Source organism: Hemibagrus wyckioides, linkage group LG17, assembly GCF_019097595.1.
Source record: "Hemibagrus wyckioides isolate EC202008001 linkage group LG17, SWU_Hwy_1.0, whole genome shotgun sequence".
Lineage (NCBI taxonomy): Eukaryota > Metazoa > Chordata > Actinopteri > Siluriformes > Bagridae > Hemibagrus > Hemibagrus wyckioides.
Genome location: NC_080726.1, coordinates 24,224,531 through 24,238,204, shown reverse-complemented (window position 1 = coordinate 24,238,204; position 13,674 = coordinate 24,224,531). Strand labels below are relative to the sequence as shown.

At 44.2% G+C, this 13,674-nt stretch overlaps 1 protein-coding gene across 1 annotated transcript in view; it reads right to left on the bottom strand.

Moving 5' to 3' along the window:
- The window catches only part of nxn (nucleoredoxin), a 68,892-nt gene that overhangs the window by 9,010 nt on the left and 46,208 nt on the right, over positions 1-13,674 (bottom strand). Inside the window, exons 2-5 of the mRNA XM_058413261.1 lie at positions 7,231-7,348; positions 3,344-3,477; positions 1,979-2,079; positions 665-771 (exon numbers count right to left, since the gene is read on the bottom strand). Coding sequence (XP_058269244.1) covers positions 665-771; positions 1,979-2,079; positions 3,344-3,477; positions 7,231-7,348 — 460 coding nt within the window. The remainder of the gene's footprint in view (positions 1-664; positions 772-1,978; positions 2,080-3,343; positions 3,478-7,230; positions 7,349-13,674) is intronic.

The following is a 13,674-nucleotide window of genomic DNA, read 5'->3' as shown; positions in this document are numbered from 1 at the left end:
CATCATCAAACCATTAAGTAATCTTTGTGCCCTGTGGATGGGGCGGGGCCATCCTGGAGGAGGCCACGCCCACAGGATACAACTGCTTCATTAGAGGATTAAGAATAAAGAATGATTGCAGTGATGCTTCTCTCCAAGGGGATCAGTACACACTTTCTTTGTCACCCTTCTGTGGCTACTGAAAATGTCCATGATGTTTTTTTCCGCCTCTCGGCACTGCTTGGAATTTAATCAGTCTTGTCTCGACTTCGTCCGTCACCGCTGTCTGCAGTGACCCCCAACGTGAAACAGCAACACCAGCCGGCATTCCAGCTGCAGGCATCAGTAAAACAGGCTTTTGAAACGCAGACCCTGATAACAGCTGCCCATTTGATGTGGAGGTAAAGCGCTTTTCCCCGGAGGCAGTGCAGGAATCTGACTGAACACACCTCCAGCTCTAGCCTTCACAGAAATGCCATAATACTGGGGGAAGAAGCAGCATCCTACTGTAATTCAATAGCAAACTTGATCAGCTGCCCACATTCTACTAACTCCACAGCTGTGCCTCTGTCCTTCCTCCTTCCCTCTTCCCCTCCTTTTCCTCCCATTTACAGGCTTTTCAGATCTCAGCCTCAGTACACCAACACACACACACACACACACACACACAAGGCCCGGTACACACCTTGTATGCCGTAGAGTCTGTTGAGGCGGGATCTCCTGGCCTCGTCTGTGTATGGCACGGCCAGCCATGGCATCTCGCTGAAATACTGCGTGAAGGAATCTTCTGATCTGCAAACACAATGATCAGGGTTTTCTACAAACAAGGAGCAGGAAACATCCACAGAAGAACCCATATTTTGCACAAGTTAAAAAAATTCAAACTGAATCAGGGAAAGTGCAATTCACCATGTGATCAATGATGTGTACTTCCTTAATTCCTTCCCATCTCATCCATCTATCCCATCATTCTTTCTATCCATCTATGAATCCATCCATCACTTCCATCCATCCATTCGTCCACATCTATGAATCCATCCATCCATCTATGAATCAATCGATAGATAGATTCATGGATGGATGGATTCATAGATGGATAGACAGATTCATGGATGGATGGATGGATGGATGGAAGTGATTCATAGATGGATAGATAGATTCATGGATGGATGGATGGAAGTGATGGATTCCATCCATCCATCCATCCATCCATCCATGCATGAATCTATCTATCGATCCATCTATGGATCCATCCATCCATCTCCTTACATCCATCCATGAATCTATCTATCCATCTATGAATCCATCCATGCATCCATCTATGAATCCATCTATCCATCTATGAATCCATCTATCCATCTATGAATCCATCCATCCATCATTTCCTTCCATCCATTCATCTGTCTATGAATCCGTCCGTCCGTCTATCTATCTATCTGAAAATGCCAACTGCATACAATCATCACCTGGAACTATTGTATCTTTTACCACAGCCTAGCTGAATTCTTGATTCTGATTGGTCAGAAGGTGTTGATTAGTTTGCTATAACAGTAGCCCTGGCAGTCATGTCAGCTGAAGGGCAAAGTGAGTGGCAGGTTATGGTATAATCTAACTGAAAACTATGATGCTCTTTAATAAATAAACAATGTAATGGCTGACACACTGCTGTGGTCAAAAAGAAATAAAATACTTTGGAAGGTGCTGTTATTGGGAAAACAATCAACTAGGAGGTGGTAACAATAGCTCTGCATCACACCACCACCTGGCTGACTGTAAGTCAAACAGAAGAAGCAGTCACAGGTCACTAAGCCCTGACCTTCCTGTGAGGGTTTCAGCTCTAATGCTGCTTAACAGATCCACTGCAGTGACTGTGTTCACCGTCTGACTCCTGAACAACCCCAAACCCATCGCTTTACACCAGACACTGGCTGTGGAATCTCATCATTACACATATGTGCGTCTCATGTGTGTGTGTGACATACGCAGTGTGTGTCTTTACCTGTCAGCGCTCACAAACACAATCTCAAACTTGTGTCCAGACTCCTTAACTTTCCGATAAGACTCCACCAGCACTCGGGTAAGACTGCGGCAGGGAGGGCACTGTGTCCACACACACACACACACACACACAAAAAGCAATGAGATGAGCTAGAGATTTGCTTCGGTGTGACTCTGTTCCTTGTCTGTCTGCCTGCCTCTTTGCCTGTCTATCTTCCTGCATCTCTGCCTGTCTGTCTGTCTGCCTGCTTATCTTTCTGCCTCTCTGCCTGTCTGTCTGTCTGTCTGTCTGTCTGTCTTTCTGTCTTTCTTCCTTTCTGTCTGCTTGCTTATCTTTCTGCCTCTCTGTCTGCCCGTCTATCTGTCTACCTGCCTGTCTGTCTGCCTCTCTGCCTGCCTATCTTCCTGCCTCACTGCCTGTCTGCCTATCTTCCTGTCCATCTGTCTGTCTGGTTTCAGAATTCTGAACTATTTAAAACAAAGTAACTGTTAAAGATATTGAATATTTAATATCCATGTTTTTGCACTATTTCTCTGTCCCTATTTGAATGTAAACAAATTTGTGGTATTGACCATGTAAACTGCTCTAGTGAAGCGTGTTTAAACTGACGGATTTTTGATCTAAAATGGATTTCACTCATTACGAGTGTGCGTTAAAGCAAAACAGGACGAACCAAATACTCAGCAACTCTGACATTCATTAGATTAGAAAAAACAGAAGCATTTTTTCAGACTTTTGGAGCCCACTGTTGGACATCTTGACTTTTTCTAACTTTCTCACACATTCCTCAGTGAAATCGGATATCAGGGCAGGAATAAGGAAAGCCAGGAATTTGGTTGCATCAGTAAGGGCATGGAATGTAGCATGCATTGTGAAGTGGTGAAAAATCCTGCTGTTTGTTAGTCAGTATCACTGTGACTCAAGGACAAGCTGACTCGGCACTTTCTAGTCGCACGAGAGCACATCAGAGGCTGCTTAGAGGCGGAGATTCAGAACACTGAAGTCAATAGAGATAGGGAGGGACGTGGTTTTTGTGTTTAGGAAGGCTGTGAGTTCGAATTCCAGCTCCACCAAGCTGCCCCTGCAGGGCCCCTGAGCAAGGCCCTTAACCCTCAGCTTCTCAGTTGTATAAAGTTAAGGCTCTGGATAAGGGCGTCTACCAAATGCCAGAAATGTGAATGTACTAGAGCCTAGTTTCAGACCAACTGCACTGCAGTGTGCACACTGACACACTGGTGGTGAAGAGATGGCCTGCATCCACATGTTCAGTACATGCTTCCTGATGCACATTTCTATTTCATTCACACTCTACTTTCTACTATAGTTAGCCTTGGAGAGGTTTAAAAAAGTGCACACTGAACTCACCCAGTGAGCAGAGAAGTAAACCCCCACGTAGGAGCCCTCCAGAGTGCTGCTGTCTGTCGGCTGCCTGTTGTTACTGAGCAGAGGTCCGGCCACCACCTCTGCAAAGGGCTTCGGCCCCCACGGGAACTCGAGACCTGAAATACACAGATACAAAGACTCAAATTACTTACACACACACACACACACACACACAATTATATACACCAATCAGGTGACCGGTGAAGTGAATAAGACTGATGATCTCCTCATAGTGGATGGGATATATTAGGCAGCAAGTGAACATTTTGTCCTCAAAGTTGATGTGTTAGAAACTAACACCAGCCAAATTGTGATGGCTAGACCACTGGATCAGAGCATCTCCAAAACTGCAGCTCTTGTGGGGTGTTCCTGGTCTGCAGTGGTCAGTATCTATCAAAAGTGGTCCAAGGAAGGAACAGTGGTGAACCGGAGACAGGGTCATGGGGAGTGAAGGCTGGCCCGTCTGATCCGATCCAACAGACGAGCTACTGTTGCTCAAATTGCTGAAGAAGTTAATGCTGGTTCTGATAGAAAGGGGTCAGAATACACAGTGCAGGACGGGTCACAACACCATGATGTTGGTGATTTTATAACAGTGTGCGTCTTCATGTTTTATTCCTTAAGTTACACAGTTAGACAGTTGCAGTAGACACTCATCACAGAAGCCTACACTTATTTACATCTCAGCAACAGTGAATCATTTCACCTTTCCTTATCCCTTTCCAGTTACGGCATGAACACGTGCACACACACACACACACACACACACAGATTTGGTGTGTACACAGTATGGCCTCCATAAATTTCTAAACAGAATAAACTGCACTTGATTCTGCACTTAGAAATGAATGAGAAAGCACAGCACCTCTCTCTCTCTCCCCGTCTCCCTCTCTCATTTTTTTTCACTCTCTGCTCATTGATTTTCCACCCATGAATAGGTTTTTAGAGTAAACAGAGCAGGCTACACTCTCTGAAAGTGCCCTTATACAAGTGCCTTTTTGACGAGAGCTTCATTAGGCCCAGAGGCCATGTCCCACTGAGCAGCTCCGGCTCTATTGTTGAGCGAGTGCTGAAGTGCTCTCTATCCACTCACTGCAGGCCACAGCTCAGAGAAAGACCTCGTACAGAGCTCTCGCACAACGCTTCACGCTTTCTCTACATTCTCACAGCAGACGTTCACCACTCCCGTCACACCCCATTAACAGACTGGGAATCATTAATAGCAGTTACTGCATGAACACACACCTACACACACCTGAACACACACACACACACACATCTCACTCACAGTGAACTGTTGTTGTGTCTTATTTTCTGCCATCTTGGCCAGGTCACTCACTGAGAGACTTTTTAATCCTGGCTAAATAAAGGGTTACTAACTCATTGGCACGTTGCTGTGGTATAAGAGGAATAAAACACTTATTGAACATGAGGCCACGTTGTTGCTGATTATTTTCCCTTAACAACGTGCGCCTTCATGTTTTATTCCTTAAGTTAAGTTACGCAGCCGCAGGTTTTATCCTCTGAACCGAATCTAACCCGAGACAGTCGCAGTAGACGCTCATCACAGAAACCTACATTTATTTACATCTAAGCAACAGTGAATCATTTCACCTTTCCTTATTACTTACCAGTTACAGCATGAACACATACAACACACACACATACACACACACACACATTCAGCAGGAGGATGGACAATCGCCTGGGGGCAGTTAGGCTTGCAAGCCAAGAGTCTGATAGTCTTTGTCACTCAACATGACTAACGCTGACTTTCAAACACTTTTCCTCTCTCACTCTGACAGACAAGCAACCTCAGATCATTGTATTTACATGACAGTTTGGAGAAGAATGAAAACATTACCCGTAACAAACACAGACCTGTATCCTGGAAACAAATCACTTTACCAGCACGGAGATCAGGAAATGCTGCATTGGTAACGGAAAAACAGTCTCAAGACTGGTAGCGAGTGACTCTCTGTTCAGAAGGTTTCTCTAAGCACCCGAGAAGACGAAGAGTCAGGAGCTTGGACCTGACAGGATTGAGACGGTGTGTGGGATAACATTCTCACATGTCTGTGGGAAGATTGAGTCTGAATCTGAAACTAGAGCGTCAACCTGCTGGCAGCTCCAACAACATGATGACAGACAGACTCCACAAGTAATTGTATGGCTTTCAGGGAAGAGTGCATGTGAGCCAATCCTGGCCTTCAGCCAACAAACAAGCCAAATTTTTATTTTCCTGTCTAGAGCATAAGGTGCAAAATCTCAACTTTGTGAAACACAAACATTTTTTATTGACTGTTCAATCTGTAAAGAGCTGATTAAGTTTAATTCTATTCTACTCTATTTGTAGAGTGATATAAACATTCTCACAAAGGCAGATTTATAGAAATATAATAAAAGGGTATAAATGATCTCTCTCTCTCTCTCTCTCTCCACCCCCCCACCCTCTTCCTCCCTCTCTCTCCCTTTCTCTCTCTGTTCCCTCTCTCCCGCCCTCTCCCCCCGCCCCCTCTCTTTCTCTCTCTCTCTCTGTGTCTCTCTCTCTCTCTCTCTCCCCCTGCCCCGTCTCCCTCCCTTTCTCTTGTCCTGCCCCCTCCCTCCCTCCCTCCTCCTCTCTCCCCCTCTATTTCTCTCCCTCCATCTCCCTCTCCCTCTATTTATCTCCTGCCCTCTATTTCTCTCTCGTCCTCCCTCCCTCCTCCCCCCTCCCACTCCCACTCCCTCCCTCCCCCTGTCTCCCTCCCCCCTCCCACTCCCTCCCCCCGTCTCACTCTTTCTCTCTCCCTGTCTCTCTACCTCCCCACCTCCCTCCCTCCCCCTCCCCCCCTGTCTCACTCTTTCTCTCTCCCTCCCACCCTCCCTCCCCCCTCCCTCCCCCTGTCTCACTCTTTCTCTCTCCCTCCCACCCTCCCTCCCTCCCCCTGTCTCACTCTTTCTCTCTCCCTCCCTCCCTCCCTCCCTCCCCCTGTCTCACTCTTTCTCTCTCCCTCCCACCCTCCCTCCCTCCCTCCCTGTCTCTCTCCCTCCCTCTCCCTCCCTCTCCCTCCCTCCCATAAAAAAATGTCTGGAAGTGTGAGTGTCCTACACAGTGGAGAGAAACAGGCACAACACTAATCAGTACAGTTTGTAATCAGACACTGACCACACACACACACATTAATTTGGACTGACTCCCAGACAAGCCAACACTTTCATTATGTGCACTCAGGTGAATATACTCAATATTTTCTTTTCCTTTTTCACCTCCCTGCTCAAATGCACAAACACAGTGTACACCCCAACAAACACACACACACACACACACACACACAAAAGACGGAGCTGTCCGGTTGAGAAACAGCACCTCATCTCTGCTCCTCTGAATGGAAGTCCACTAATGAGCAGAACGGATAATTCGGCATGGGTAGTGCCGGAGCTGGGGTTCATTAGGCCGGGCAGGAATGTGTCATTCTGCTCATGGGAAAGCCGTTTCCTTTTGCTGAGGGGTTTTCACACATGCCACTGTGCTTCTTCATCTGTCTGATGACAAATGAGGCTTTCTGTGCTGTGCACTAAGGGGGTCTTCTGGGTGCCATTTAAGAGCATGGTGTCAAAATATTGATAGGACAACACAAGAGGAGATTCCCCTCTACTCGCCTACATCAGGCTGTGCTACACAGCGCTTTAAGGCTTAATGGGTAGAAGAGAAAAGGATTTTCTTCATAAGGAATCAATCATGGGCACACTCATGGCTACTCATGGCTACACACACACACACACACACATAATAATACTGTGTGTGTGTGCGTGTGCATGTGTGGTGAGGGGGTCTGTGTGTGTGTGTGTGTGTGTGTGTGTGTGTGTGTGTGTGTGTGTGGGGTCACCTTTAGGGTCGTCTTTCACCACTAGTAAGCCGTTGCGACACACCACCTTCCCCGTTGTTGCGTCCACAAACACCAGTGAGGGGATACTGGTCACCTTGTACTTGTTCCACAGCTTCATCTATTCAGAGAGAGAGAGAGAGAGAGAGAGAGAGATGAAGATAAGTGTTGTAATATGCTGCAAATTTTAAACAAAGTACACAGATAAGAACTTAATTAGAATATTAATCACTTAATTAGAAAATTAATTACTTAATTAAAATATTGATTACTTAATTAAAATATTAATTACTTAATTTGAAAACTAATTACTTAATTAGAATATTCATGCACTAATTTGATTGGTTGATAGGACAGCCTATATTTTCCAGAAGTTTCTCTGTGCCTCACTGAACAGTTCTCATGACTGAAAATCCCTGTGTAATTCATTCACTTCAATTCAATTTTATTTCTATAGCCCTCTTTAACAGTGGACATTGTCTCGAAGCATCTTTCCAGAAGATAAGAAAAGATCAAGATTATATATTTAAATGATTTTACAGACTGAATTTGTTACACAGCCATGCATTTTTAAGGACTTCAAGGAGTAAGGCTTTTATTCGAATTGTTTTTCAGTGAAATCAGTACAGCGAGTGCCTCAGGTGATTATTACTAAATGTGAAGATACTCTGATTAGAGATTAAATAAATAAAAATACTGAAGTATTCCTTTAAATCTCTGTTATTAGGTGGGAAAAAAAAAACTCATGATGAGTTAATTAGCATTTCTGTCATCGGTTCTACTGGTTTATCAGTTTTCCTAAACAGATCCTGTGGAGATTTGGCTAAAGGCAGGAATCAGACAGTCTTTAGAGTCGGACTTGTGAGGAAATTCGAGTGGAAACCTTCGCCTCTCTGCCATCCTGCTTCAAAAAGCCAGCGAGCGGAAAATCCACACGGTGAGAATAAAAGTCCATGTTCAGTATAATAAAAAGGAAAGAAAAACAGAAGAAAAACTCTGAACTGGCTGCGTGCTGCTTTTCCGCATTCGCCAAAGAACAAAATGTGATAAATAATTCAGTGGTGTAGATGCGAAGTGCTGAAAGAGACGGACTTTAAAGGATGAAGAGACGCTTAAAAAAAAAAAAAGCAGGAGCTGACGGACAGATCCGGGGCGTTTATTATTTATATACGATAAAAGTATGTTTCCTCTTCGGATATTCCCGAGAAAGTCTTATTCGCTAACAGAAGTGAGTGTGTGTGTGTGTGTGTGTGTGAGAGAGAGAGGACAGACAGATCAGAGAGACCTGCGGCAGATGTGTGAGAATTATTACTGAATGAAAAAAGAGATCCTGAAGGATTTCGTTCCTCCGCTGTCGCTCATCTTACAACAGGCGAGAATGACGACTTCATTTCTTTTCTTTTTTCCCCCCAGAGTTGCTTCTCTTTCAGTGGAAAAAGCCCGGGGTTTTAATTCTAAAGGGAAACTTGCAGACGTGCCACAGAAATGGTCTGAAAGTACAATACGATACAGTACTGCTGACGTCCTCTCACTCTGAGGTTCACACAGACAACTGTCTCAGAGCTCGAACCCTCAAACTCGCCCAAGAGAGAGAGAGAGAGAGAGAGAGAGAGAGAGAGAGAAACTTAGAAAAAGACAGAGAGACAGAGTGAGACAAAGAGAGAGAAAAGGAGAGACAGAGATAGACAGAGAGAAAGAAAGATGAGAGATAGAGGAAGACATCATTGTGTGTCTAGAGACACTTAGAAAGAGAGAGAAAGAGAGGATGACAGACAGGGTAACAGAGACAGAAACAGAGAAGTTTAGAGAAAGACAGAGAGACAGAGAGGAAGAAAGATGAGATAGAGAGACACAGAGAAACTTAGAAAAAGACAGAAAGAGAGAGAGAGAGAGAGAGAGAGAGAGAGAGATGAACTATTGTAATGTGCAAATCTTAAGCAAAGCATAAATACAAAGATAACTTCTTTAGAATATTCATGACACTGTATTACAATCAGAAATGAAACAATCTGAGAAACAATCAGAAACAAGAAACAAGAAACAATCTGTTCAGTAATTATTCCACTAATCTGATTGGTTGCGAGGGCACTGCCTGTATTTTCTAGAAGAATCTCTGTGTAAAAGAATTCTACTAAACAACTTGCCTTCCTGTTGGGAATAGGACAAGATCTGTTTTTAGGAAAGTATAACACACCAACAAGATGTGAGGATCCCAAAGAGCACCTCCCCTGTCATTCCACACACACACACCACACACACACACACACACACCACACACCACACACCACACACACACACACACACACACACACACACACACACAGAGTGATGATGAAAACAGGCAAGCAAGCAGCAGAGCAGTGTTTCTCTCCAGAGTCAGGGTTTAGTCTGGAGCTTTAGAGGATAGACAGAGACGCCTGGTGCTGAACCTCAGCCTGCGCTCGTCTGAACAATCACACACTTCTGCTGTCCACACGCCCTGCACAGTGCTTCATTCAGCACACAGCTGACTTACACCCAAACCTCAAATAAGTTAATAGCGGAAGAATTTGCAGGTGGAGGATTCACGCGTCTGAGTGTCTGAGCGTGTCTGGGTTTCAGACAGCACAGAGACGGAGGAGAACCGAGCCAGAGACAAGAGACAAAACAAAGAGAGACTGAGAACATGACATGACTGACAGAGTGACACTGTGGAGAAAGAGGTTACTGAAGATGAGGAAGGAGACCAGAGTCCTGCAGTGAATCCAGCTCACTCTCACCACCAATCATGTCCAGAGAGAGAGAGAGAGAGAGAGAGAGAGATAGAGCAAGACAGAGGGAACAAAGGAAGAGAGAGCAAGAGACAGATAGAGAGGTGAGAGAGAGAGAGAGAGAGACAGTGATACAGAGAGATAAATAGAGAGACAGTGATAGAGAGATGGGTCTGAGAGAGCTAGATGGAGTGAGAGCAAGACAGAGAGAGGGTGAGACAGAGACAGAGAGAGAGAGAGAGAGAGAGAGAGAACCCACAAGGAAATCCCATGAGATCTGGTGAGAACATACTCCACAAACTCCAGCCGAAGGTGAGAATCGAACCCCAAACCTCTGAGGCGCGATGCCAACATGCCAACCTCTGAGCCAGTGTGCCACCTTCAGTGTTTTAATTAATCACAATCTGAATGCTTAATTGGAAAATTTGCCCACTCCAATTTTCTTCCCTACCACATTGACACCACACCCACATTTTCCTGGAGATCACGTGCCAGTCTTCCTCCAACATCTTCATGTCGACACGTGTAGAAATCACATGCTGCTTACGCTCCACAGGTAAATGTGAACTTTAATAAATCTGCCTGTTTATTAGTGCAATAGAGCTTTATATTCCTGAACTTTCCAACAGGACACACCGGCCCATGCTGACATTATTTATAGACCTGCTTGTTTTTCCACTTTCTGAGGTCCAGATTTAAAGCCTTCACCTCAGCGAAGCGCCTTCAGAACTTTTATGAAGGTAAGCTGCGATTTCCACCACTGTAATGAAATAATAATAATAAAAAAATACTACTACTACTACTACTATTACCAATCCCAAGCTCCGGGCTGTGCTTCAGGGTTGACACACAGAATACAAAACAGGAAGAAAGACAGGGAAGACGTAGAGGAAATGAGGAAAGGCTCTAGAAGTTAACTTTAGATGTCAAACTTCCTTTCACGTTGTCCACATTCCAAAATGCTGGACACAGGTCTGAGATTATGACACTGAAGTAAACCCGTTTTAAAAAAAATCTTAAAAACATGGAGACGGCAACGAAGACGTGTCTGACGTGTTTGGTAAAGCAGTTAAAAGCAGCCACAGCGAGGCAAAGTGTTGAGGAATGAAGTCGTCAAAGGCAGACAGACAGCTTTTAGTAAGTAAGTTTTTTTTTTAATGGAGGCAGCAGCTTTGCCAAAGTCCCTATGGTGCCTGCTTTACTTACAAGCTTTGGCAGTTTTCTCACACACACACACACACACACACACACTTCCCCAAACTCAGCCTACAAAAAAAAAAAACCCTTATACACTAAAGAAATAAATAAATCAGCCACAACGGCTCAAACACCACTCCAGTAAACTGGCTTCACACAGGAGACGTACATCGGTTGCTAGTTATGTTAGCAGCTTCAGATAAAAAGAGCGCATGGTCATTAAGTATTAGCTGCTGCAGCGGAATGCGGAGGCCGAGCGGATGACGTTCCTGTCTTCCCGTCGTTCCTGCCTCGACTCTCTCCTGCGTGGTTCTTTCCTGGTCTGGCTCCATGCCACATTCAGGTTTCACGAAACACTCCGTGTGAAACGAAACAGGGAATAACTCCTAGCTTTTTCTCTTCACACACTATAATCAGCTAGTTACTTTTACTGTAGTTAGTTTGTCTTTATGGCTTCACCATACAGTATAAACAAAAACAACAAAACAAAAACACAATAAAAACAATAGATCAAAAAACTTTCAACACACACAAACACACGTTCTCCTATGCTCATGTAACGGAGGCCAGCGATAGGTGCTGTGCAGGTAAACCTCACTCCCCTTATCTCAAGAGGTGAACTAGCGACTGACGCTAGGAGTTGCAGTCTTTAGCCTCCTTGTTAGAGCGCACAGCCTCCCATGCTGGAGACCCGGGTTCGAGACCCGCTTGGAGCAATTGCGAGTAGGACTCGGGGGGTTACGTTGGTGCCATGACCCGGATGGGAGTGAGGTTTAGGATGGTGAGTGTAACGGAGGCCAGCGGTAGGTGCTGTGCAGGTAAACCTCACTCCCCTTATCTCAAGAGGCGAACTAGGGGCTGTTGTGAGAACGGGTTACACTCACATTCATGGTTCAGTATCTAATACTCTAACAGCACTCGGCACTAATAACATCCGATCCACATTTCTCTGTGCTTGCGGTTGTCTAAAACATCTCCTCGAAGGAAACAGCTAAAAACTGAGAGTGCTTGAGCTGAGAGGAATCCTCGGTGATGACCAAAGCTTTGTTTTTCTTTTCGTCTTATGGAATATTTTCAATCAGTATAGAAAGAAATGAATTATATTCTGTCTGTGAGACTGATATAAAATGAGTCTGGACTGAGACGAGATGTTTTTCCTTCTAACCTTCATAGATAATGGCTTCAAATTTTAGAAGCTTATGAACAAGCGCTCCAAAGTTGTTGGGTGTGGAATGACACAATGTTATATGTCTTTGTGTCTGGTTTTTGTTTAAAATGGTCCGTTCGTGTGTGCGTGTGTGTGTGTGTGTGTGTGTGTGTGTGTGTGTGTACACCCTGGATGTGGAAACCGTTTTAAACCTAAAAGATTTCCACTTGGAAATAACATGACTGCTCACAAAATTTTCTTTAAAAAATCCTGATCGATTGAAGCTGTGGTCACTCTCTCTGCACCTGGACATCAACACACCAGACATCTCTGGAACAAAAAAAAATAGTGTCCAGTGACCTTTTTTTTTCTTTGCACATTGGCTTTGTAAATACCGGGTTTGTAGCTCCACCTACGTCACGTGTGACCTCTCTACGCGATTGCGTAGTATGTAGCATCACAGACACACATCCCAGACCTAGTGCTAGACGAGCTTTCGTGGTTGAAAAATATACAACTTTTTTATTTTTCTAAGAAAATGGCCGATGGTTTGTCTAGATAAGAGCCTTCTTCCTGGGCTGGGATGGAGGTTTAGAGCGCTCTGAAGCTGCATTTAAACTGCATTTTGGAAGGTCAAACTCACGGTCACCATTGAAGTCCACTATATGGAGAAAAATCCTGAAATGTTTTCCTCAAAAAACAATTTCTTTACGACTGAAGAAAGAAAGACATGAACATCTTGGATTAAAAGGGGGTGAGGAAATTATCTGTAGAGTTTTGTTCTGGAAGTGAACTTCTCCTTTAAAGCTTTAAAGAGTGTCTACTTTCATATGAGCCAATGTGGAGTGTGACATTACAAAGACGTTCAATGCTGAACACAGAAACCACAAAACTGACACAAATCCCATTTTTTTGGCCTCTGGTGAAAAGACTGTCTTCCCTTTAATCACACTTCCTGCATTATCCAGTCTAGACAATGCTGCTGATTTCCAGATCATATAGTCATAATAAAAGACAAAATACACCAAAATACACCATGACCAGGAGACAAAATACTTTAGAAATGTTTTACAGCAAACCCATGGAGTATGTTTACTCAAGACAAAATGTTGTCTTTTTTTTTAAATAAACAAATAAACGTAATGAATATTCTCGAGAAAACTCAGATGACTTGCTATAAATGTTCCTAAATATCTACTATTATTTTCCAGAATAAAGCGGTCACCTAAACGTCTCACTCGGACCTGAAACTCCAGCTGTGACTGCGCTCGACTTGCATCATAATTAGGAAAGCATCACTTTTTTTCTCCCAGGTTCTGGATTTTGGATCGGTTCCAGTCGTGTATCCTTCAC